Source organism: Trachinotus anak, unplaced genomic scaffold (genome assembly GCF_046630095.1).
Source record: "Trachinotus anak isolate AG129_WGS33_773 ecotype Australia unplaced genomic scaffold, CSIRO_AGI_Tana_v1 ptg000025l, whole genome shotgun sequence".
Taxonomy (NCBI): domain Eukaryota; kingdom Metazoa; phylum Chordata; class Actinopteri; order Carangiformes; family Carangidae; genus Trachinotus; species Trachinotus anak.
In genome coordinates, this window is record NW_027273876.1 from 3,047,528 (window position 1) to 3,073,066 (window position 25,539).

General features: G+C 43.3%; 3 protein-coding genes across 7 annotated transcripts in view; 1 reads left to right on the forward strand and 2 right to left on the reverse strand.

Annotated features, from left to right (window-relative positions):
- Positions 1-6,704, reverse strand: part of LOC139608401 (rho GTPase-activating protein 44-like) — an 81,624-nt gene extending 74,920 nt beyond the window's left edge. For both annotated transcript variants that reach the window (XM_071462102.1, XM_071462103.1), the window contains exons 1-3: positions 6,571-6,704; positions 4,678-4,910; positions 3,584-3,970 (exon numbers count right to left, since the gene is read on the reverse strand). In XM_071462102.1, the coding sequence (XP_071318203.1) occupies positions 3,584-3,636 (53 nt within the window). In that variant the 5' untranslated portion in view covers positions 3,637-3,970; positions 4,678-4,910; positions 6,571-6,704. The remainder of the gene's footprint in view (positions 1-3,583; positions 3,971-4,677; positions 4,911-6,570) is intronic.
- Positions 6,583-13,029, forward strand: stx4 (syntaxin 4). 2 transcript variants are annotated; one of them, XM_071462106.1, is made up of 10 exons: positions 6,583-6,723; positions 7,737-7,841; positions 8,483-8,582; positions 8,719-8,793; positions 8,881-8,951; positions 9,168-9,276; positions 10,159-10,232; positions 10,618-10,755; positions 10,845-10,955; positions 11,573-13,029. In XM_071462106.1, exons 1-10 carry the CDS (start codon positions 6,694-6,696, stop codon positions 11,651-11,653), a joined length of 894 nt encoding a protein of 297 aa, XP_071318207.1. In that variant the 5' UTR covers positions 6,583-6,693; the 3' UTR covers positions 11,654-13,029. The 2 variants fall into 2 exon arrangements, with proteins under 2 accessions (XP_071318207.1, XP_071318208.1); XM_071462107.1 differs by lacking the exon at positions 6,583-6,723 and adding an exon at positions 7,095-7,281.
- Positions 13,030-13,816: 787 nt separating this feature from the next.
- srcap (Snf2-related CREBBP activator protein) overlaps positions 13,817-25,539 on the reverse strand; it is a 33,559-nt gene continuing 21,836 nt past the window's right edge. For all 3 annotated transcript variants that reach the window (XM_071462094.1, XM_071462092.1, XM_071462093.1), the window contains 9 exons: positions 24,372-24,685; positions 24,062-24,264; positions 22,922-23,091; positions 22,605-22,801; positions 21,963-22,077; positions 21,313-21,438; positions 20,827-21,003; positions 20,479-20,562; positions 13,817-19,917 (listed from right to left, as the gene is read on the reverse strand). In XM_071462094.1, the coding sequence (XP_071318195.1) occupies positions 15,001-19,917; positions 20,479-20,562; positions 20,827-21,003; positions 21,313-21,438; positions 21,963-22,077; positions 22,605-22,801; positions 22,922-23,091; positions 24,062-24,264; positions 24,372-24,685 (6,303 nt within the window). In that variant the 3' untranslated portion in view covers positions 13,817-15,000. The remainder of the gene's footprint in view (positions 19,918-20,478; positions 20,563-20,826; positions 21,004-21,312; positions 21,439-21,962; positions 22,078-22,604; positions 22,802-22,921; positions 23,092-24,061; positions 24,265-24,371; positions 24,686-25,539) is intronic.

Sequence of the window (25,539 nt, forward strand, 5' to 3'; positions counted from 1 at the left end):
TATATCATTGTGGGTTATACAAAAATCCTAGTGTAAAAACGACATGTTGTGGTTTTAGAGAGGAGTTCTGTGCCAAACCATTTGTTTGCTGGGTGCAATGAAAAAAGCTGAAACTGTCAAAGCAGATTATTTATGATGAATCTCTTATTGTACATTACTGTAGAAACTCATGCTTCCTAATTAGATATTATTATACTCTTTGGTAGCATGTGACTGTTCATGCCATCTGTATTGTATATATTCTTATATCTTGACCAGGTCTCTCTTGCAAAATACATTTTAATCTCACTGTGATTTTCTACTTGGTTAAATAAAGAGGGAAAAGATGACTGGTCTCAGATCAGCTCTATACCATTTCACTGTAATCAGAAAAAATGACATTAGGACATTAATTAGCGCACTTTTTAAGGGTTTTGTAGAATTATTGATCATACATCATATAAAAAGCTAAATGATGATAAAAAAAAATGATAAATATTGGACACTGCAGAGAGTCTAAAACGTGTGGTTTGTATCTGTAGGACATAAGGTCACTATTACAGTACATCTGGATCTTTCCTTATAACCAACCAGGTGATGCCGGCTGCCAAGGTCAAAGAGGAACTATCACCAATTACCTGTGTGTCCAGCCGTCAGGCGTCGTGTTGGAGTGTCTACCCTCTAAATATGACTAATTGCCCCTGCTGTTCTGCTTCTCATGATACAGGTTAAAACTCATTACCGGGACGTTCCGCCTCACTGGGCCCTGGGACTCCAGCTCTCAGGCAGATGAGGGGAAATAAACAAGCACCTTGCCTTCCACACATTTTTCTTTTTATGTTTATATATTTATGAATAATTGGTTGGTTTTGTCTGTTTAAGTGCATTAGAGCTTTTGTCCCTTCCAGGACCAGTACGGCACAATTCCAGTAATTTTTTTGTAATGGGTAAATGTCCTCCAGGGATTTCTCGTACCTCTGCCAAGTCCACTCTGCTAGGCATTAGCTGCAGTAATACCTTTTTTCATTGATTTGTATCAGCACCTCTGCCAGCAGCGAGTGTGGGTGAGCAAGGTACAAGATAACTTGACACAAAATCCCTCGCGGTGCTTACTGCCGTCAGCCGAGCAAAACTAACAGGTTACGGTGCTCCTGCAGCACCTCAGCAAGGTACGATTTATGATCAACCTTCCTCAGGCTGCGACGGGCTGCATATCAACCTGTTTTCTGATTTGACAGCTGCTATCTCTGGATGTTGATTGACTGAGCTGAAAAAAAAACAACACAACGGTGATTCTGTTTTTAAGGTTACCAATATGCAGCTATTACAAATGGTTAAACAACACTTGATCCAATGGTGCAATGTTGACACTGACTTTCAGTTACCAGCGAAGGGTGGGGTGGACAAATAGAAGCAAAGACAAAGACTTAACAACACCTATTGCGAGCTGAGCTGCAGCTACACCTCCTCAACTGGAATTCAACCATGATTCCTCCCAACCTACTTTAATTTGACCTGAGGGCTCAAAGAAGCTACGACACCAGTGACCTTCTTACATAAAACTGCCATTCACACGTCTGTGCTGCAATTTTAAACTGACAATTAAAAAGGAGCAGAGCTTGTTTTCAGACCACGGGAGCCTAAATGGGTCATGTACTTTTTAGCTTCAATTTAGTGAGCCTCAGGTCCCAGCTGAGAGATTAACAAACTCTAGATTTATCTGTAGCATCAGGCCTCACAGGAAAACAGACAAACTGATAACAAATAAATCACATAAACCTAAAGTATTCTTACATTTGCATACTATCTGATGCAGTCTCGTGTGGTCAGGATTAACTCGGATTAATCACGTCTGCATTCATCAACCATGACGTGTCACTGTGTTTGAACGGTGCAGCATTAGAGTCACTTAACAGAACACGGACTCCAATTTCCAGGATTAAAAAGAAGCTTTTCTGGAGCTTGACAACGAACAGTTAAAATCATTTCATGTGGGAACCTAACCTGAAACTTCCCGGGGTACTGCAATTCGTTCCACATCAGATTTGGTCGGCTTCCCCGGGGTCGTACTTTAAGATTATGGGTCCTAACGCTTACATTTGTGTCCAGGGTCTCCTGAACCGACTACACAGAGACACATCTGTAAAACTACGAGGACGGTTTCCTGAGCATCACAAACACTGAAGAATAACAAAAACTAATAACTAAAAGCAATCAAGAGTCCAAGGAATTAATTACTTTGTCATCATTCATGTATTCACGCAGTCAGAAATAGAAACTAAGGACACAGGTGAAGGAACAGATATAAACTTTTTCATTAGACATTTACCAGTTTTTATCAAAATTATTATTATTTGTCGGAGTTCCTCAAGGCTCGATGCTGGAGCCTCTTTAATTTTACATTTACTAACTTCTACTAAGCCAAATCATGGAAAACCACGAAGACACCGATCACGATCACGCAGCTGAAACTGAAGTCCACCTTACGACAGTCCCTCAGCTTTTCTCTACAGGTTAACACATCAGTGGAGGTGGCTGAGCGTCCTGCAGCCAGGTAGACAGGTAAGACAGGTAAAAGGCCGTACACCCCTCCTAGGAGGGGTGTACGGCCCCCAGGCAGTCTGTTTTTTCATCTCTTTCTGGTCAATTTGTCTTTTTAAGGTCGCTTTGTGTCTCCATTGTCATTTTGTGTGTATTTGTGGTCAGTTCAGGTTGTTTGTGGTAATTTTTCAACTTGTGGTCATTTTGTGTTGCATTTTCATTGTTGTATGTGTCACTTTAATCTCTCTGCAGTCATTTTCCACCTTTTTATGGTTGTTGTTTTGTGTCTCTGTTGTATTCTGGTGTCTGTAGTTTAGCTTTTTTGTAGTCATTCACCTTTGTCGTCATTTAGAGAGTCACTGTGGTCATTTTGTGTCTCACTGTGGTCATTTTGTGTCTCATTGTGGTCATTTTGCGTCTCGTTGTGGTCATTTTGCGTCTCGTTGTGGTCATTTTGTGTCTCATTGTGGTCATTTTGCATCTCATTGTGGTCATTTTGCATTTCTTTGTGGTAATTCTTCATCTTGTAGTGGCTTTGTGTCGCCTAGTTGTTGGTTTTTCTCTTTAAGGTGTCTTGTGGTGTCTTTTTGGTCATTTTGCATCTGTTTGGGTTGTCGTGCGTGTCTTTACGGTCACATTTCGTCTATTTGTAGTTGAATCCTTCTCTTTCTGCTGCTCTCTGGTGGCTTCGGGATCGTTTAGCGTGTGTTTGTGGTCATCTAGTAGTCTTTAAACTGAGCTCTATGACTTTCAAACAATATGCCCAGTAGGCCCATTTGATAATCCATCCATGGTGACCCCCCCCCCAGCAGGGTGCCCGGGGCCGCCCTGTGCCTTCATGTAATTGGCCAGCAGCAGCCCTGCTCCTTGGGTACCATGTCCGCTCCCTCCTCATGTGTGCGGATATGTTCCTCCCTGCTGGGCTCAATCAATCACACAGCGTCCACGCCGCCCCTGTGACCTACACTGACACTTCATGCTTTGTGCAAATCAAACCAGCTGAGCAGCAAAAGCCCACCGAGTGAGGGAAAGCTCCGGGCTGCGGGTCGTGAACACATCTTACCTGCCCACGGTTTGGTTGGCGAGCTGTCTCATTCGGTTGAACTGCTTCTTCATCTTGTGTGTTTCTGCGTTACCACCGGGCGGTAGAGCCGCTCCACATATCTCATTGATAGAATAAAGTCAGATCTCCGCGCCGATCTATGGCAGACGAGGAGGTTCAGTCTTTAAACATCCAGTGTGCGCATCGCGGCGGGGAACACGGGCGGTCGGTGAGCTAGGTCCTGCTCATCCTGCTGGGGAGGACGGTGTCTGTCGGCTCCGCTGCTCCGGAGATGCTGGACCAGCTCCCCTCTCTCCCCCAGCACTGACAGCTCGCTGGCGACACGACGCTTCCCGCCGGTGCACCATGGGAAATGTAGTTCACACAAAGCTGCAGTTCCCATTCATACTAAACCACAACATTTACTATGATTAAATTAATTCCTCTAAATTAATTCCCAAAACACATAATTTATACTTTAATTTTTTTTTTATTTCTCCATTAAATCACTAACTATTTAAAAAAAAACAATAGAATATATTTTCTTTTATGTTAAATTATGATCTTCCATATTCATCTAAAGACTGTGAAGACGTTTTTGTCAGTTTTCCTTTTTTCACAGTTTAATATATTGTACCTCAGTGACTTGTTCTGCAACTACACTTGAAATGAAACTTAATTTAAAGCAAAAAAATGCAAAAAAAAAAAAAAGCAAAAAAAGTTTTGATTATTTATTGTACCTTCTTTTTTAAACATTAAAAAAAGATATATATATATATATAAATAAATATAAAAATAAATAAATATATATATATATATATTATTATTATCTTTTTAATAGTTAGTGATTTAATGGAGAAATTAAAAAATTGTAAAGTATAAATTATGTGTTTTCGCTGACTCTAACCTAATTTATTTAGCGACAAATCAAAGCTTAAAACTGTATTAATAAATGTCAGTGCATTGTCAAGTCACATCAGGATTAACAGCTGTTTTGCAGGTTTGTTATCTGGTGTGAAATGTCAGGTATAGCAGCCTAATCATTCACCAAAAGGTCTATTTGTAGCTCACAAAGAGGAAATGTCAGTAATATTCACGAGGACGTTGTTCATTACCTGTACTGGCTTTATTGGCCATGCAGGTGGATTTTCATTAACAGGTTCAGGTGTGATGACTGATTTCAAACTATAGCTTGTTTGGTGTAGGTCGTGGTTCCACTGTGCAGTTTTGAAGGCAAACAGCATCATCTTGTGGTTGTGAGAGACCAGTCCAGCAGGAAACGGTTGTGTAGGTCTCTGTGAGGTTTAATCTGCAGTGTAGACCCCATACAGCACAGAAAAGAGCTGAGCTGAGAAAACAATATAACAACAAAATAATGAGACAACCACAAGAGAGAGATGTGGAATTACGAATACCCAGACCAACGCAGACTTAGAGGACATAAAAAAATACTGCTGTAGTGATGAAACAGCATTTTTCCTATAGAAAACATCAACCCTACAAATAAAGAACATAGTCTTTTCTCCCAACATCTACAGATAAAAACTGTCTCCAAAGACACTCCCTAAAAAACTCAAGTATTTTATGATCTTCCAGCCAGAAGAGGTCAGCAGAGATGAAGTACATTTTACAAAAAAAGTTTGGCTCTCAAATTATCACATGATTATCATCAAAACAGCAAGTTAATTCCCTCTGAGTCAGTCTGAGTTACTCACAAATAACATTGAAAACAGACAAATATGTGGCATATAATCAAACAAATCATTAAAAAGATTACTGGTCATTTTGTGTCTCTTTATGCATATATTGGTTGTTGTTTGTGTCTTTTTTAGTTATTTTGTGTTCCTTTATGATAATTTTGCATCTCGTTTAGGTCATTTTGTGTCACTTTCTGGTCATTTTGTGTCTCTTTATGCATATATTGGTTGTTGTTTTGAGTCTTTTTTAGTTATTTTGTGTTCCTTTATGATAATTTTGCATCTCTTTGTGGTCATTTGATCTCTTTATGGTAATTTTGCATCTCTTTTAGGTCATTTTGTGTCACTTTATGATCATTTTGCATCTCTTTGTGGTCATTTTGTGTCACTTTCTGGTCATTTTGCATCTCTTTGTGGTCATTTTGTGTCACTTTCTGGTCATTTTGTGTCTCTTTATGCACGTATTGGTTGTTGTTTTGAGCCTTTTTTAGTTATTTTGTGTTCCTTTATGATAATTTTGCATCTCGTTTAGGTCATTTTGTGTCTCTTTTTGGTCATTTTGTGTCACTTTCTGGTCATTTTGTGTCACTTTCTGGTCATTTTGTGTCTCTTTATGCATATATTGGTTGTTGTTTTGAGTCTTTTTTAGTTATTTTGTGTTCCTTTATGATAATTTTGCATCTCTTTGTGGTCATTTGATCTCTTTATGGTAATTTTGCATCTCTTTTAGATCATTTTGTGTCACTTTCTGATCATTTTGTGTCTCTTTTAGGTCATTTTGTGTCTCTTTATGATAATTTTGCATCTCTTTGTGGTCATTTTGTGTCACTTTCTGGTCATTTTGTGTCTCTTTATGCACATATTGGTTGTTGTTTTGAGCCTTTTTTAGTTATTTTGTGTTCCTTTATGGTAATTTTGCATCTCTTTTAGGTCATTTTGCATCTCTTTGGGATCATTTTGCATCTCTTTTTAGTTATTTTGAGTTCCTCGATGATAATTTTGCATCTCTTTGGGATCATTTTGCAGCTCTTTTTAGTTATTTTGAGTTCCTTGATGATCATTTTGCTGCTCTTTTGCATCACATTTCCTGTATTTTCACATCTTTATGTACTGGTCTCGGTGACTTTCAAACAAGAAATAATAACACTTCATACAGAAGCTCTGACCCATAACAATCAATGTGAATGAGGACAAAGCAAACAAATAATAATCGAAATGAGGATGGGGTAACGATAAAGCCGCAGGTGGCGCTAAAGCTTCATATTTGGAGGCGCAGCAGAAGAAGAAGTGTTGCTGCTGGAGTTTACTCACTGAATGACATTAGTGCAGAGAAAACCGATCTTACAGCCAGTTTCTGTGCCGGGAACACCTCACCAGCCTCCGGCGTAGAGTCGAAGCCCCCCGGACCCCCGTCTGCCTGCTTCGCCCTCAACAATGCGGGACCGGACCAAGGAATTAGGAAACGTGAGTTTGAAAGTAAACGGCTAACGTTAGCAGCAGCGGGCTAGCATGCTAACTGAGCTAACTGAGCTAGCTGAGCTAACTGAGCTAGCTTCACTTGTTGTGTCGAGTAACGGCCGTTAACGTCTCTGTTCCACCGCGACAGCTTTGTCTGAGAGATTACATCCAAACAAACGATTAAAATAATAATGTTTAACAGCTTTCGGCGTCTGAATGGGAACTTTAGCGACGGGTTATTTCCAGTTTCCGCTTCTCCTGAAGTGATCTGCCAGGCCGGGACAGGGCAGGGCTGCTGAAGTCTGAGCTCCAGATGCAGAGAAAGCAGCGACGTTACAGCGAGTTTCACTGCCATATAACTGTGTTTTTAACACTTTTAACACTTTTACTGTTAATCTAATCAAACATGTAAAGTCTAAGTGTAATGGGTTCTGCTCTGGACCTGGTCCGGTGTGGTCTAAGGGGGCAGAAGCAGTGAGAGCTCTTTTGTGTGTTTACAAACAGGATGAAGGCTTCATAAGTCTGACAGACCCTCCGGCTTTAATCCAGACCTTCACTTGTGAGGTTGCCATGTTTGTGTTTCACTAATAGAATAAAGTTTTCACAAATCTGAAACTTCTTTAAATAATCCTTACAGTCTCAGGTTTGTGGTGGTACATTTTGTTTTTTGTGATAAAAAGCAGTGAAACCATCTAAACTATGTTTTAACTTTAACTGGACTCTACTTGTTAACCAGGTCCAGTTTGGACAAATATATAAACGCAGTTTTTTTTTATGTCTGTATGGAAGAAATGCAATTTTTGTTTTCATAAATAAAAAATGCTTCACAAATCTGAAAGTGTTGAAAAGCAGAAACGGTGTTAAACTCTGGTTAGGATGTCAAACACACTTTCATAATCATAAGTGGTTCAGAAAAATGTCACGTTTCCTCTAAATGCTGAATCGGAAGTGAACTTCTGTGGCCCTAAGAAAGCATTGACTGCAACTTCTCTTCACTAATTTTTTGTCTGTAACCGCAGAATGCCGAGGCGTCGGATGACGACGATGAGGGCAAAGCTCTGGTGATCAAACCTGGAGCCTCTTCAGCCAAAGAGGAGAAGGAGAGCGAAGCTTTCTTCAAAAAGGTCAATTTACCCTATAAACATCACCACTACTCACCTCCCAGATCACCTGAGACTACTTAGTCTCGTGTTAAGCTTCAGATCACAGCACTGCCCTTGTATAAACAGTTTATGGATAAAATTTAAGCAAAGCCAAACGTCACATTTGTGTGAAAGCGATAAAATGCAGCTCTGAGGCTTAAAGCAGAAGAAAAAAATCACATGGACATAATCTTGTCTCACATGCTACTGGTCTTTAAATTTGTTTTGTCAACATTTCAGTCTCTGCTAAACCCCCGTCTCCTTGCACTGGGCTGCCACCAGCGTCCCCAGTGTTATTGCCAGACCATTAGAGCTGAAGTGATCAATGTATAGTTGCTCGATTTCAGCCAAAATGCAAAAAAAGTGCTATATTAGCTAATTGAATAACTTTGTGTTTTTAATTATTGATTGGAAGACTACAATTTGGGTTTTATTAGATTATAACAGGCATTTTCACTGTTTTCTAACATTTCATAGATCACATAATTTACTCATGGTTCATGGTTACACTGTCAGGGTTGTTTTACATTAAAAAAAACAATTTTGATACCACCTTGGCTATTCGTTAGTGGATCTTTTAATTAAGGCCACACACAGTGAGATTTGTCTTTGTCATTCTGTAGACACAAGAAATTCAGGAAGGGATGCACAATCTCAGGAGGATGGTGTCTGACCTCGAGAACAAACAGAAAACTGTGCTCGGTGTGGCTCTGCCAGTCGAGAGTAAGTATGTTCACTTTGGCATCAGAGATTTAGGGATTGATCCGACCCATTGATCCATTGATAGATTTGGAAGTTTTAGTGGATGTCCGTCCTCGGTGTCTCCTGTGCTGAACCTGCTGCTCTCCTCCTGGGTTAGGTATGAAGAAAGAGCTGCAGACTCTTCGAGATGAGATAAAAACATTGGCGAGTCAGATCCAGAGAAAACTGAAGAGTGAGTATCGCTGAATAAGACATGAACACTGCTTTCAGTTCATGTTTTCTTTACTTGAAATACACTTCCTCAATTATCTCTCCACAGGTATTGAACCCAAGAAGGGAGAGGACGATGGAAAATATGTTCCCATAAACATTCGGATGCAGCGCACACAGGTGGAGCCTTGTTGCTTTTTTACCACAACATCCTACTTTGGAGTCTTGATTCCTTTAAGGACATAACTTGTGAATTACATTTTGAATTTCCACAAAAATATCTCATCAAATCTTAAACATATCAACTTTTCAAGTTCAAGCCTTGAACCTTCAGCTTCCATAAAATAAAACAGCTTTTTAAGCATCAAAACTTTATTCCTCTCTCTCTCTCTCCAGCACGGCGTCTTGTCCAAGGAGTTTGTGGAGCTGATGGGTCACTGTAACACCATCCAGGCCCAGTACAGAGACCGAAACGTGGAGAGAATACAGAGGCAGCTCAAAATCAGTGAGGACACAGCTGTGATTTGTTTGTCAGCGTGATGTGTTTGTGGTCTGAGGTTTTATTCAGGGAAATTACAGTTTAACTGATCACTTCCTGTTCACTGCAGCCTGGCTGCAGGTTCAAGTTTGTTCACTGACACTGGTCACATGTCCCCTCCTTTCTTTCTCTGTCACTTTCTTCTGTTACTGTCAGTTACACTTTACTTTGACTCCCACATGTAGCACACACGATATAGTATATGTAATATTTCATGACAAATATTTAATGCTCCACACAGACGTTCAAGTCATGCAGGTCATGATTAATTCACTAAGTCTGTTTCCATTTGCTTTTATCGATACAGAAACTTTACACTTCAGACAAGTGTAAAAACTCTTTTGTGATAGATTTTTGTCGTAGCTTTTTCTTGTTGGTGCATTAAAACCTGTTGGATGGAGACTCAGGAGTGTTGAAGCAGAAATACTCAAACATTTGATGGTCTCATATTCTCAAATGTGAGAATCTGCAGTTTTTCTTCGTCTTAGATTCTAGCTAACTGAACATTTCCAGGTTTTGACAAAACCAAACACCTGGTAACGTCACCTTGGGCTCTGGGCAATTTTCACTGTTTTCTGATGTTAATGCAGAAAATTTTAATCCTATGATTGGGGAAAAAAATAAGTGGAAGATTAATTGATAATGAAAATAATTGTTAGTCGCAGCCCTGAAACATTGAAGCCTGTCTTAACCAGTTCAATTATATTAATACATCACATGATTTATTTATATAAGCCTGATAGAGGAAGAGTTTAAGTTTCACATCAATGGGAATGTTTTTATTTTCATTTTCAGCGTCTCCTGCAGCTTTTCTTATGATTTCTAATGTCTGATTCACTTCTCCTTCAGCTGGGAGCAACGTGTCTGAGGAGGAGCTGGATTTGATGCTCGAAAGTGGGCAAACGGATGTTTTCACTCAGAATGTGAGTACACACGACCTTTCAACATGAAAGAACGGTGTCGGCAGTGCAACCTTCTGGAAACCACAGCGCACCTCTTGCAGAAAAACACATTTGCAGTTGGAGGTCAACCACAAGCAGTGATAGCAGTGTCTTTAAATGTGATGCATGAAGTGACTTGCTCTGTTGTAGCCTCTCTAGTTGCTCAGATTGGACAACAGATCCGGTAAGCATGTGAGAGAAAATCATGTGCAGCCCATAGATGCGTCTGTAGTGTGACAGTGGCTCATAGTGTGGAGAATGCAGCCGGCAGCTTCTGTCGTAGACGAAACCCTGAGATCTCACGACTGTTGGTAGATTTTCTGTGAAATGCATTACAGCTAACAAATACCTGCACTGTGGCGTACAGATCCTGAGTGACGCTAAAGCTACGAAGCAGGCTCTGAATGAGATCGAGTCCCGGCACGATGAGATCCTGAAGCTGGAGAGGAGCATCAAAGACCTGCATGAGATGTTCCAGTACCTTGCCATGGAGGTGGAGGCTCAGGTAGAGCGACGCTGACGGAAAGTCTCTCAGGCTCATTTGGTTTTGAAGAAGCGTCTGATTCTGATGAGGTTTTTGTTTGTCTCCTGCAGGGGGACATGGTCAACCGCATTGAAACCAACATCAAACAGTCTGCTAACTATGTGGAGAAAGCAAAGGAAAACACAGAGAAAGCTGTCACGTACCAGCAGAAAGCACGAAAGGTACCATGTGTAAAAAAACAAAAACAACCTGAAAACAGAAAGTCTGTACTGGTTCCAGTTCCAGTGTCCACTGGCACCTCTGAAGCCAATTAGCTCACATTTTATATCTTGTTTGTTTAATTCATAGAAAAACCAAAGATGCTGAAAACACCCACTGGACAACTCAAGATAGTTGATAGTTGATCATGTGCATTGACTAAACAGAACTATGTCCCTTAACTTTGGGTTTAATTTACCTTAAATATCAACATTCAGTTGATATGTCACTTTTAAAGGCACAATAATAATAATAATAATAATCATCATCATCATCTGGTTTTTACATGTTAAGACATAACAGGGCGTGACTTAAAGAGAAGTAAGAGGCATAAAAATGTGTCAACACTTCCTATTTATAAACACTAAACTGGACAAACCAGTGTTTCCCAGTTGTAGAAACTGAGGTTGAACCCTCACAGACTTTAATTGACGTCACCTGTCAGTCAACAATCTGCTTTCATAAGACGAAAAAACATTTTTATTTATTTTTCTTTTTTAAATTGTCCACTTTATGTCGTCGTATCTGTTTGACTTTTGCTTGTGTGTTAATGAACCTTTTTGTCTGTCGTCCACTGCAGAAAAAGATTTGGATCGCGATCTGTTTGGCCATCCTCGTCCTCATCTTAGTCCTGTCGTTGGTCGCCACCTTCGGCACCTAACACCGGGCGGCGAGCGTCGGCCGGAGGTTTTGGTTTGACAGAAGCACATTATGGGTTCAGTAATCCCCCGTCTTGTAAATACATCAGCCCACAGGATGTAAGGGGTCATGTGGTCAGTGGATTTTCTCTGTTGTCATCCCTCCTCTTTTATTCTTTCGTCTTCCTCTAACCTTCCTGTCATAGCCGCCCTTTTCTTCTTCTGTTGTTTTTTTTTTTTTTTTCAAGAAGAGATGTGCTCTCTGTTTTTTTTTTTAACTCACATGTGACCACAATCTCACCTGCATGTCTGCTTCTGCTCAAGAGGCAGTGCTGCTCCTTCATGGACCCCCCCAGAACAAATTGTGAACTGTTACGTCAGTGCCCCTTCCCCTCCTACATTGAAAAAAGAGGAAACAAGTGGCCTTCAGCGGGACACTATGCAGTATTGAAACCTGACACTGGCGCTGAACAAAATGTACTCAGGAAAATGTGCGTTTGTTACGTTACGTTGTTGTTTCTGGATGAATTGGAGGTGTAAAAAAGTTTTAATAGAGTAGGGCTTTTCTTTCATAGGCTAATATAATTGTACATAACCTATAATGAGAATTAAAGACATACTTTATGCAGATGATTTTTAAAACTTGAAAGTTGTTTCAAACTTCCAACCTGTAAATACAGATTTTTTTTTTTTTTTAAATGTAAAATAACAGCCCCCCCCCCCCCCTTTCTCTTGCCTCTCAGCGCTGCAGTAACCGGCTCAAGGCCCCCTTTTATTTGTGCGACCACTTTGTATTTATGATTTGAACATTGTTGTGTAGCTGCTACAAGAGAAATTCTGCAAAATTATTATTTTTTTTTCCAAAATGGTGCCTTCTCCTTTATGTCAAGCTGAGAATGTAATGTGCACTAACATTGTCAAGAAGGGATGAAGTGAGTTTTTTATGTTGTTTCTATTCACACAGCAATGTTTCCACTGAGTCTTTGGCTTTACCTGACACTATTCTCTCATTTACACTTTAACCTGTTGTTATTTTTCTTCACCCGTTTGTCACTTTGTGCAAAGTCACAGTTGCTAATTAAGTATTTAGTGGAATTTAGCTGGAAAATCCTGGAAGCACGAATTTACAAAGAGAAGCAGAACCTGCTTTGCACCACACTGTGACAAATCTGTAAAGGAAAAACAACATAAACAAAAATAGTTCGTGTTAAAGGACGTCGAGTCCTCGCTCAAGTCTTTTTTGGAAGCAGAAAAGTTGCCCGTCAGCAGTTAACAGCAGACGGAAAAATATTTAGCAGCCACTTTGCTACTGTGTAATATTATGGCTGTTGAATTTTGCATCACTCATTTATTTTAATATAGTTTTGTTTTTAAAATAAAATATTGCCATGTTCTATTATTCTGTGTCTGTCCTGTATCAATAATGATGTTACATTTTTACATAGACTGTAAATAAAGGTGGACTTAGCCTCTGTGACAATACCCAGCGGTTTCTGAAGTTCTGAACCCAATTAACTCCCGGCTAATCCAAAAAAAAAAAAACTGACTGAAAGCAGTTCCTCTAACAGCTTCAAGTGGCCGTGAGAGGATCTGCAGTTTTTGGCACTTTTGCGTTAGAGTCATTTTTCAGCCCCAGAGGTTGCCACTTGCATTTTTCACACTTCTGCTTTTTCACAGAAGATTAAAAAGTATTTTTCTTTTTGTAATTTACCATGAAATATTTTAGATTAAGTTCCTGACAACTGTGACAGTTCAACAAAAACCTTCAACACAATGAAAAATGGCAACAAATTTTTGGTCTTTTTATTCAACTGTAATTGTCTTAATCTTTCAAGTAAAATAATGTGGAATTACAAGGGATCAAAAGGAATGCAACAAATGAAAGAGACAAATCAAAAAATAAGACCATCACCGTGTACTACCCCCCCTCCGCCTCCCCCACCCCCACCCCCTTCAAATATAACCTTTGCACAAAATCGCTTTGATGAGTCCAAAAGTAAATCGACAATTTACAGTCATCTGGAACTGTACCAGTAATTTTATTCACATATTTTGTCCAAGTAATTTTTTTTTTGCTTTTTTTCTTTACATGAACGAAGAGCAATGAAGTGACGTGACAAAAAAATTCAGGTGAAAAATAAAACATTAATTTGGTAGCACTGATGCACAGGGTGTTTTTCTTGATGTTTTGCAGGGGGTTGTTTTTTTTTTCCTTGTTTTGTTTGGCTTTTTTTTTTGTTTTTTTTTGTTTTTTTTTTTTAAATAGAAGCTCAACACCCCGGCTTCAGGTGTTTCACAAGGCAATCTGAGGTTCAAACCCATTTGGCCAAAGAGGCACTCTTTACTTTCAACAACATTTCCTTGCCCTTTTCAATATAAATACATGACAAGTGGACTTAAACAATAACCTCCTTTGGGAAGATTTTGTCTCCAGATGTAACGTCTCCAAGACAATTTGCAACTTCAGTTAATACATTTCTGAACTGTAGAGATACATTGTGAGATACAGGAACCAATTAATTCACTCAAGTTGATGTAAAAAACAAAAAACCAAATTACTAGACCACAATGTACTCAAAAAAGCCAAGGGCCACGTTATCGGATGTGCAAATGAGAAATGCAAGGCTGGATTTAAAAATGAATCCAATGAACAGAAGTCGACATGGAAAAGGATGGGCCCAAGCAAAGACAAGCTCCAGCATAGTGCAGCAAAGATCACATTGACAGATCTGTTTCTCTTCCTAATACCCTGGAAGAAATAATAAAATATGCATAACTTATCAACTGACTACAAAGAAACAATAGTCAGGACAGCTGACGAAATTCTCAAAACCAAACTTTCTAAAACCTCCAACTTACAATACAACTGGTCACTCGAAAGTTTGTCACACAAATGACTTTTCATTTATAACCCTAATAGAGGGTGCTGTAATATCCCATCTTAACACATAAGATCTGAGTGTTCCAGTCTTTAATGAGTACAGTACATTATGTGAACTAACAACCTTTATTACCTCCTGCACCTTTGTCCCCCCTCAAGTCCCAGTGGTGAATATTATCCACTGCACCATCTCTATCTGTTTAGGGACGCTCAATGATGGCGCCACTTTTTTTTTTTTTACCCTCAGTCCAGCGTCCCTGAGCCTTCCCCCAGCCGACAATAACTGAGCTGGTGAGGGGACCAGCTCCAATTGGAAAGGGAGAGGGCCCAAGAGGCAGGGAGGTCCCTGGCTTGTGCGGCACTCAGACAGATCCCTTGCATTCATTAAGAGTGCAGACAAAGCAGCAACCTTGGAGGTCATGGCGTGCTCTCGTATCGTGCTCTGCAACAACACTCTGGCTTCCATTTTTTTTCCCTTTGGCACTCCAATCATGTCTTGTTGTGACGGTGTTGACTGGAGGAGGAGCGGGTGCTTGCGGCCGGTGACCGGGCCTGCACCGCAGCGAGGGCTGCGACGCTACGCAGCACCCTGTCCGGCGTCCCCTCAGTTCCCGAACCGCTGGTCACCTCCTGCGAGAGCCTTTGAGACCTCCTGCTGTCCTTTCGGCTCTCCCGTTGTTGGCCCCGCTTCTCTTTTTTGTCTCTGCTCTTTGCCCGATCCGAGCTGCGGTCCCTCTCGCGTTCGCTGCCAGAGGAGGTGGCGCGGGAGCGGGACTCTCTGTGCTCTGTGTTCTGAGAGCTGATGCTGTGGGTCCGTTGGCTGCTGTTACTGCTGCTACGACTCCTGCTGCTGCGTCCACCGCCGTCGCCCTCACCGTCGCTGCTCATGCTGCTGCAGGCACTGTGGCCCCTGGATGAAGGCTGGGCCTCAGCCTCACCTTCCTTTCCCCTCGACGACTTCCTGCTCCCCCTGTCCTTTTCCTCTGGTTTGGACCTCTTGTACTCTACTTCCAGGGGTGGAACAAGAGAACCGGGGCACTGTCTGGTAGAGCGGGAAGCAGTCCGGCTTGATTGACTGGGTGTTGAGTGTTTGCTGCCACTGCTTTTATTATTAGGGAGAGTTACAGAGTTGCTCTGGGGAGAGGCTGGTACACTTTTGTTCTTAGGCTTTTGGTTCTTCTCAGAAGACGAGGCAGGCGAAGTCCCGGTGGACTTAGCCGCTGAGTCTTTCCGAGTGGTGTGGCCGGGGGTGTCCACTCTGCCTTTCATTGCTAGTAGCTTGGCTGCTGCGTTGAGTGCCGAGCATCTCTTCCCCAGAACCTCAGGCTCAGGAGGCAACGGGGGGGCACTGTTTGTCTGAGCTTTAGTGTCTTGAGAAGGCTGAGTTCCTGCAGACTTTCTGGTGATCCTGACAGAAGATGTATCGCTGCCAGACTCTCCACCTGTGGATGCGTTGGCGTTGTTTGATGCTTTTCTGTCAGAGCTGCGTGCAGTTTTCTTTCCTGGCCGGCTGTTGCCCTTTTCCTTCTCCTGATCTTGTAGCCTGCGCTTGGCTGAGCGAGTCAACCGGTGTTCCTTCCCGCTCTCGCTATTGTCAGAGTCAGAGGAGGATGAAGGAGACCTGGAACGTCTCCTCCGAGTAGTAGCGGTGGTGATATCCCCCTTGCTGCCTCCCTCTTTCTTTTCCCCACCCTCCTCCTTTGTCTCCTCATCCCCTGCTTCTGAGGTGACGTCCACTCGCCTCCTCTTTGCAGGATGTCTGTTTTCATACGTCCTCTTGTGGTGAGCATGGCGAGTGAGGGTTGTTGTAGAGCCCGCAGAGGATGGAGAAGAAGAGCGAGTGGATTCCTGGCTACTCTGGCGACTGAGTGACCTTTTCTGTTTTGGAGGTTTCTTATCTTCAGATGTTTCCTCCACCGCCTCTTGCTTAGGTTCTTCTTTCTGAGGGGTGGCGGTAGTCTTTGCTTCTCCACCTGCACCCTCCCTTCCTGACTCCACGTCTTTGGTCTCAGGGGAGCTCTCCACCTTTCTCCTTTTAGGTTGAGTCTTACAGATCTCCTGCTTTTTGTCGTCCTCATCCTTGCTGGTCCCTTCAGCCTCCACAGCATCTACTTCCATGTCTTTCACCGTGTCAGAGTCACTCCTAGATGCAGACACTTTCTGTTTTGATTCTATAGATTGTTTCTCAGATGAAACACTAGAAGGAGCAGACGTGGGTGTCTGAGGCAGGGCCTCGGTCTGGGCTGGTGTGGACACCTCTGAGGAAACACCTGTGGGTGAAGAGTTTTGCACTTGGGGGGAAGTGACTGTGGAGGTTTGGGGGGTGTCAGGAGTAACTGTTTTGGTTGAAGCAGCTGTTACTGGCTCAGGAGCAGCTGTGGTAGTGGATACTTGGGTAGTTGTAACAGTGTCTGTGGTAGCAACTGTAACTGACTTTTCTGGGGATGATGTGGTTGTGGTGACCGTTTGTGGAGCATCTGTGGAAGCTGTTACTGGGGGTGGTATGTTCACAGTTGTTTCTGCAGTTGTGGCAGGGGTAGCAGAAGCAGAAGTGTGTTCGATGGAAAGGGCTGCTGCTGCTGCTGCTGCTGCAGGAGTTGTCGCTTTAACTCCTTCTGTTGGAGGTGACGAAGTTACCGCAACCACCTTTGCTTCTGCGGTTGTAGTAGCACTGGCGGACGTTGTAGTTGGGGAAGTAGTGCAGACTGGACTAGGTGCAGCAGGAGGTACTGCTGGGGACTTGATGGCCAATGTGGTTACTTTTGCCTGTGCAGCCTCTTGCACTGTTTGTACCAGATTCGCGGGGACTTTGGTGGTTGTTACATTAGTCCTTGTTTGGGCTGGAGAAGATGGAGCTGTATTCGCAGCAGATGTGGCAACTGTTGGTGAAACATTGCTGGACATGGCTGGGCTTGGAATTGGAACTGTAGTAGAACTTGTTGAGTTTAATGGACTTGCTTGCACTGTTTTTACTGGAGTTGTTGCTGAGTTGGATGACGAAGCTTGGATTGTTTTCGTTGTAGTTGTTGCTGTAGTGGGGGAAGACACTGAGGATAGTTTTTGTGAAGGTGTAGCTGGGCTTGATGAACTGGCAGCTGGGGCGGAGCTTACAGTAGCTGGAGTAGACGCTGTAGGTGTCAGAGCAGAGGCTTGCGGCGAGTCCTCTGCTGCAGTAGTTTTGGTTGTGACTGGTTTTGCTGTAGTGGTGACTGCTGGTGTGACTCTTACTGTTTTTGATACTACGGTAGCAGCTGTTGTGATTGTTGTGGAAGGGACTGATGATGGAACTGCTGTGACAGCCATGGTGGGTGGTGCAGTGGGTGGTGTGGTAGCAACTGGTGTGGTAACTGTGGTAGTTTTGGCAGTATCTGGTCCTGTTGTTTTCACAGTTGTAGAAGTTGGAGGTTTTGGCTCTATGGGAGCTGTAGAAGGTGGAAGTGTTGGTTTTTCACCTGAGGGAGATGATGAGACCGTGCTGACAGGTGGAGGTGGAGTTGTGGTGGTGGTGGTGGTGGTGGTAGCAGTGACTGTGATTGTGGCAGACGTGGAAAGTGTGACAGAGGATGCAGCGGAAACTTCGGTAGTTGTTGTGACTGAGCTTGGAAGTGTAGTCCGAGCTGAACTAACAGCTTGGGTGGAGGCTGCTGTGGAGGTAGCCACAGGAAGGAGTGGGGTTACCTGGGGTGCAGGTGCAGGTGCTGCTTGGACCGAAGCTGAGACTGGTGTGGAGGCTTGGTCTGTGTTTGTTGTGGAGGCTTGTGCTGGATTTGGAGCAGGGGCTGAAACCTCAGTCTTAGTGTCCGTTACCTCAGCGGTGGTCGACTGTGAGGCCTGACCTGTGCTGACAACAGCAGCTGTAGGAGTCTCCGACATGTGGGGAGATGGAGCTGTTGGCTCCGAACTAGCATCAGTTTTTGATAAACCAGATCCATCAGTCGTGGTGGTCTCTTTTTTAGAGTTCTGTCCTTCACTGACTGTGTCTGGCGTGGTTGTGGAGTCTTTGCGGGGACGCCCCCTCTTCCGTTTTGGGGAGAGAGGGGGATTCCCCTCCTCACTTGGTGAGGTGGGCTGTGGGGAAGGAGTCACTGTGTTGTCAGGCTCAGGTAACCTCGGGGGAGTCTTAGGGGGTCGGCCCCTCTTTCTTTTCAAAGGTGTCACAAGAGGATTCACGCTGGACTCTGAAGAGGTTGCCGTGGCGTCTTTGCCTGGCGGTATGTCTGTTTTCCTGGACTGGTTTCCTCCCCGTCCTCGACCCAGATGCTGCTGTTGCTCTCCCAGCTGAGCAGCCATGCGAGATTCAGTTTCCAACCTGCGGCGTACAGGAAGGTTTCTCAGCACAGGCATGTCAGGAGAAAGGTGGGGTGGAGAATATGGAGGATACCCTCTGACAGGCTGTGGCTGCACAGACGGATTTGGAGTCGAGTCTTGGTCCTGAGGGGATTTGGTAACAGTCTCTTTAGTTTTGCCGTCAGGGCTTGGTGGTGTACTGTCTTTGTTTGGTTCGTCGACAAATGCAGCAGTGGCCTCCTCCGCTGTTGCCTCTTCTGAGGAACCTGCACCTCCAGTGCCGCTTCCACGCCGCCTCCTTTTTCTTGGCTCCTTCTCCGGCACCACAGTGACAAGCCTCCCTGGAAGCTTCCGCAGGACTTTGGCTGATGGGGAGTCTTCAACCAGACCCCGCAGGACTTCTCCATCTGCTGACTGACGCTTGCGAGGCGATCTGGAGCTGGTGGAGGGGGGAGACATGGCGCTGTGGTCTTTGCTGTCATCTTCTTTTGTCTGATGGTCCGCTGGGCAGCTGGATTCAAGTGATGACTCAGACATCCTCCTCTCATTCTCCCCCTCCTTGTCCTCTCTGCCCGCTTTGGAGCTCTTGCCATCAGTCTCCACAACACACTGTTGTTTCCCTCCTGGGGGAGAAGTTGTAGGAGGGGAAGGCACTGGACTGGGATGGGAGCGGTTTGGTAGAGTCCTGGTTTTGGTGGGCTGGTGATCTCTGGCAGGTGATGAAGCTTTCGAAGATTTGGTGGAGTCTTGGAGCCTTGTTGATGAGGAGGTTTTTAGATGGTCTGTGCGGGACGGGGTGGTAGACACAGCACTAGTGTCTTTGGCAGCTCCTCGTACTCTCAGACCAAGACGGGGTCTTTCAGGCACTTCTCTGGGGGTCGTAGGCTCAGCCTCAGTTTCAGGCGAAGCCCCACGAAGTCGACCACTTGTCCTTGTCGAGGCAACAATCTTGTCCTTGTCCTTGGGTTTACGGCCACGGCGGGCTGGTGCTGGTTGAGCAGGCTCCACAGACGCTGGCGGTGACAAAAAGTCATCGTCGTCGTCATCAGATGAGGCGTGAAGCTTGAGACCCTCCTCCTTGGCCTGGTCCAAGCCCTTCCTGGCAGCCTCCACTTGCTCCTATTAACGCACAGGCAGATGTTTACACACATGCAGGTGGAATAGTTTGGTTTTACCTGACAAAATAACAGTTCTGTGAAGCTACAGAAAGCACTGAAATGTCTCCAATTATCACGACTGTCAGACGTGAACTGGATACTTCATCCAATTAAGTGATTTTTATTGTTGTAGTTTTTAGTATTGTTATGCAAATATCCCTTTAAGACCTCTAACTAGCTGTTGCTGGGGTCCTACAGTATTTGTGACCATGATAACCAATTTCACCTTGGGATTTAAACCGTACTTTAACGTTACTCTTTACTCGTAAATCTGTATTTTTTGTTATTATGTAAGAGAAAAAAAAAAACAAATTAAGAACAGAATCAACATTGCTATATTTTCTCATAGGCAATAAATTAAAATTTATTGAGTAACGAAGCATTGTTTTGAACAGATCTACTTTCTCCAACCCTGTACCAGTGTGTTGAGGACAATATTTAAGGTGAGTCTTAAAGTAGAATTTATACCACTTGAGCTAATGAGACCGTTTTATTTCATATAAAGGTGAAGATGTGGCCTTACCTCTGCTTGCTTCAACTCTTCTTTGCAAACATCTTCTAATGAGGCTTCCAGAAAGTTCATGGCGTAGCGCTCAATGGGAGTGAGCTAGAGGAGAGCAGAGAACATGGAGCGTCAGCTGAGCACAAACTGTACAGTTATAATTCAGACTTACAGCAGAACACGATCCTGAACTGGCAGTAAAAACAATTCCCCACATGTTACCCTTCCAGCTATGATTAGGAACTTTATAAAGTAATATTTAATATTACCAATGTATAATCCAATCCAGATTTCATTTAAGAGCTCAAACCAATGTTCTGCTCTTGATTTCGGTTAATAACTCAGTTACAGATTTGCATGATTATTCACCTGCTCCACCAGAGCAGCTATTTCCTGCTCGGCCTTGGAGAGCTCCTCCACTTCCTCCTGTTCCCCTCCGTCATCCAGTGGTATGTTCTCATTGAACTCCGCCAGCTCCGCCACCTGCTCCGCTTTGGCCTGAGAGGCAGCGACAATGTCCTCCTCGTCCTCGGCGCGACACAGGGCCTGCAAGGAAGAAATATTAAATATATAATCAAATATAGCAGTTATATTTTGATGGTCTTAATATTGGCCGACACAAAGATTTGAATTTCTAATACTCGTCCTGCTTTTCACTGGATTATTTTTATTTAATTTTCATCCTGCACATTGCTGTGTGTAAACTGTCAAGGAGATTATCCAACATTCACAGCTGGAATTGAAAATATGCTGCAAGAAAAGTGTCTTTGATTTTGACGATTACCAAAAAAAAAAAAAAACAGGTGCTAAATATCTAAATATCTGTGGGCGTATGACCCATCTGATGTGTCTGACCTGCTCCAGAATGGTGGTGCTCTGCTTGTTGACGGCCTCTTCCTCCTCAGCTTGGGGCACCGACAGCTCCACCGCCACCTCTCGTTTCTCTCCGTCGTTCATATCAAACAGCTCTCGGATGGTTTGCTGAGGGACAAAATGGAAACGAGGCATGTTAAAGCACAGGGAAATGGTTTTCTGTACTTGAGGGGGAAAAAAAAAAAAAGTAAGAGCCACTTCAACTGCCTAATGTCCTGACATTATCACTGCTACAAACTCCAAACAACCAGCTGTGCTTGTGGTGTCATTAATTCAGCGCATTAATTAGAAAATGCAGGCATGTCGGGGTACTTCAAAAAGCACAAGTGTTATTACTGTAAAGGTTGATCTGAACCAAATTAATTAAAGGGGACGAGGACAGCTACATGTTTGTGTTTGGATGAGGAGGTCAGTTATAAAAAGGCAGCAAAAAACATCTTAAACAGGCGACTAGAAAGAAGTAGCTGATCTAATTTTACATCCTTTATCTTACATGATGCGCAGCTGCTGGTAGGAGTAGTGAGATGTGATAAATGCTGTTGTAAGAGCTGTTATCCTTCGTCCCTTTGAATAAAAAAAAAGTCCCAGTGAATCATCAGTTTGTGTGAAGCTGACTCACTGTAAATTCCTACCTGTTTGAAGAAGGCCGTGGTGAAGTTTCCTCCTTCAATTGCCATATCTCCCAGCATCCTCTTCTGGTTGGCTTTCTTTAAAATGTTCTCCTCCACCGTGCGCTCGCTGATCAGCCTGAAGAGGAACGGTAACAGAAAACATTAACATGTGGTTGAGATCACATTGATTCATTGTGGGCATGACTAAATCCACTAAACTCGTGAGTCATTTTTAAGAAAAAGGCCAAACACTCTGGTTCTGGCTTCTTAAATTTGCCGTTTTTCTTTGTCATACAAGAGAGTAAATTGAATATTTTTCGTTTTTATGCTGTGAATCAGACAAAAAAAGTAATCTGAAGATATTAGAGACATCCACAGTTTGACTTTTGCTGCACTCCTCTTTGTCTTCCTTCATTCTCTGTTGCTCTCTGTAACTGTAACAGTAACCGAATCAAACCACTTCTCTGTCTGGTTAAGAACTTCTTTATACCGACTCCTTTAATCAAGTGTTTAAGGTCAAAGTGAAAGCGAAGGCTTAAAGAGCAGGTATTTAAAGAGAAGTTGGCTTTTCCCTCTGACTGTCTGCAGCTTGACTCCTTCATCTTTTGTTCATTCAAACACACTTTTGTGCTGAAACTCAGAATCAAACAGCAGCACAGTCACCTGTAGATGTGGACGTCTCTTGTCTGGCCGATACGATGGCATCGGTCCTGTGCCTGAGCGTCCATGGTGGGGTTCCAGTCACTGTCGTAGAAGACCACAGTGTCGGCGCCGGTCAGGTTCACCCCCACACCTCCGCTGCGAGTCGACAGGATGAAGCAGAAGATGCGACGATCTGCGTTGAAACGCTCCATGAGGGCCTGAAGAAGTAAAGACGAAGCATCAGTGATTTGTCCCTAACTTTATATTTTACTGAATATTTTTCTTTCTCTTGTGTTTATGAGAGACAATGTAATCCTACACATGATGATTTGACTAACCTGTCTCTGCTCCACGCGGGTGCTGCCGTCCAGGCGGAGGTAGATGTGTCCGTGGTAGTTGAGGAACTGCTCCAGCACATCCAACATGCGCGTCATCTGAGTGAAGATCAGCACCCTGTGGCCTCCCGTCTTCAGCTTCCGCAGCAAAGTGTGGAGAGTCTGAAGCTTACCTGCACACAGGGGGGGTCAGCAACAGAACAGAATAATACACTGAAGAATTCACATTCAGGAACTTAGTGAAAATGTTGTTGAAGTAATCAAGGACATTATTTCATTAGTTTGCTAAAGGTAAGAGCAGACTTTCCTACATCAGGTGCAGCACTGGGGTTTTAGATTTAAACATTCATCTAAAAAATTGATTTAACAAAGCAATTTTATGACCAGAGCTTGTTAGATGAGTAATGAGTCGACCTCTGTCTGTTTCAGTGAGACAGATTCTTCCTCTTAATGGAAATCAATACACTCAGGACTTTCATTGCTACAGCCTCACTTGGCCAGACCAAGTGAGGCTGTAGTATATGATGCCCTCCTTGCCCTCCTAGTGTATGACCAGTAGCTTGTGTGGCTAATGTTAGCAAACTTTAAATCAGTATCACTGAGGTCTTCTTTACCTGTGTCACTGTTATACTTTGTTTTATTTTTTTATCTATTATCCAGGAGCTGCTACATGTGGCCACAGTGGCGGCTCTACAGCAGCTGCACTTGTCTGAGACAGTAAATTTCATGTACACTCAAACTTTATCTATTGATCCTGGTCCCATTTTATAGTGTTTATCCAGTGATTCTGTGAAAAAACCTGTGACGTAGCACAAAAAACTCTAAAGTGACATCACATTCACCCACCACCCATCACCCCGCCACCCCCTGACGTAAATACAGCAGTCAGCAAAGGTGGAGACTCAGGGAGGCTGAAGTGACTGATTAAAAAGTGTCATGTTATATGTTGGTATTAAACCAGTAGAAACACATTAGAGAGTTAAGGTTGGTTAGGTTGGTGTGTGTCAGGGTTCAAAATGTAGTTTTTGAATCTATGAATGTGACATTTTCCAGCAGAAACGGGGCTGTTGAGTTGCTCTTTAAAAACCGATAAAGAACATCAGAGCTCCCGGCTTTAAAGTTTCAGACGTCTTGACAACTCACCACAGTCGTACTGTATAAGCCTCAGGTCCGGGAACTGGGTCCTCATGTTGCAGTGGATGCGATGGAGACTGCGGGTGAGCGGGGCCACTTGAGTTGACAGCAGGGAGGAGAAGACTGCCTGCTTGTGGCTGAGAGAGGGAGGAGGGTGGCAGCAGTGCATGGAGATGGGAGGAGCCTCTACAGGGGGAATCACGAACGTAAACCTGAAATGAACACAAAAAAAAAAACCCCATTAAATCTAAAATTTTTCCTCTTGGTCAAAGCTCTTGTCTCCTCTGTCAGAAAACCAATCCACCGATCAGTTTTCTACCTGTCTATGATGTCGCTGAGCAGCTCCACCCTCCCTTCGATGCTGTGGATGGCCTCTCTCACAGCATGACTCTGACACCAGTAGTCGTAATAGTTTTGCCGCTGTGCGAAGAGACAGCTGCTGTGACCCGACCGGCCCCATTCCCCCTGAGAGCTCTGGGCGGCCGGGGCGGGACGGGTCCCGGGGAGAAAAGTCAGGAAGTCCAGAACCTCCTGGCCGTACACGGGCTTCGCGCCACAGTGTTGCTCGTTGACACGAATGATGAAGTCCAGCCGGCTGTCGTGCTGCTGTTTGTGGCTCTGTGCCAGCCATGACTGTGGAGAAGGAAGGTAAACATCAGTCAGGTGAAGAGCTGTGATACAAGTGGTTAAAACAGCACTGATCATGTTTTTATAGCTGTTGAAATACTGGAAATTCACATATAAGAGCCAATGACAGCCAGCACCATCAGGTCACTGATAAAGGCAGAGGAGAGTGAAATTATCTGCAGCAAACAGCTCACATGGTAAATTTAATATATTTTACATTCTCACTGCAGTAAATCATCAGCACAACAACAGGTTATCACGTTACACTCAGCTGTCTGCAGCTCAGAGCTTCTCTTTTAACCAGAAATAAGATTTTCATGCTCTAATTCATCTCAGTCATTTCTTCTTTGTTGTTCTCTTTAAACTACAGTCAGCACAACTCAGCATTTCTCTGTGTTTTTTCACATTAAAAGCCTCCCTATAAAGAAAAGGCTGCAGGATTTTAAATGTAAAAAAGTTTTGAGCTTCATTCAAGATAACTTGGTTTGGTGAAAAAGGCTGAATCCAGATGTCTGGTCCACAACCGCAGACTTGAGGGCAAGTTTATGAGTTATAATAATAATATAATATTGTGATTGGCAGCTCATGTAAAGGGAACATTTTATTGCACATTCAGACATGTAGAGTAAATCTAAAAGTATAATCCGTTATGGTTTAGCACTATGTCATCCTATATCATACAGAAGTTGTCAATATCAATACCCTAGAGAAGCTGTAAGAACAATACTTTGAATGAGTTACAGGGTCTGAAATTTCCTAATGAATCTCCATGGAAACACTCGAGGTCTCAGTCTGGACATTTGGATCCAGCCTGATGTGACTCTTGCTGCTCTGAGACGGGGAACATTATACTGAATTTA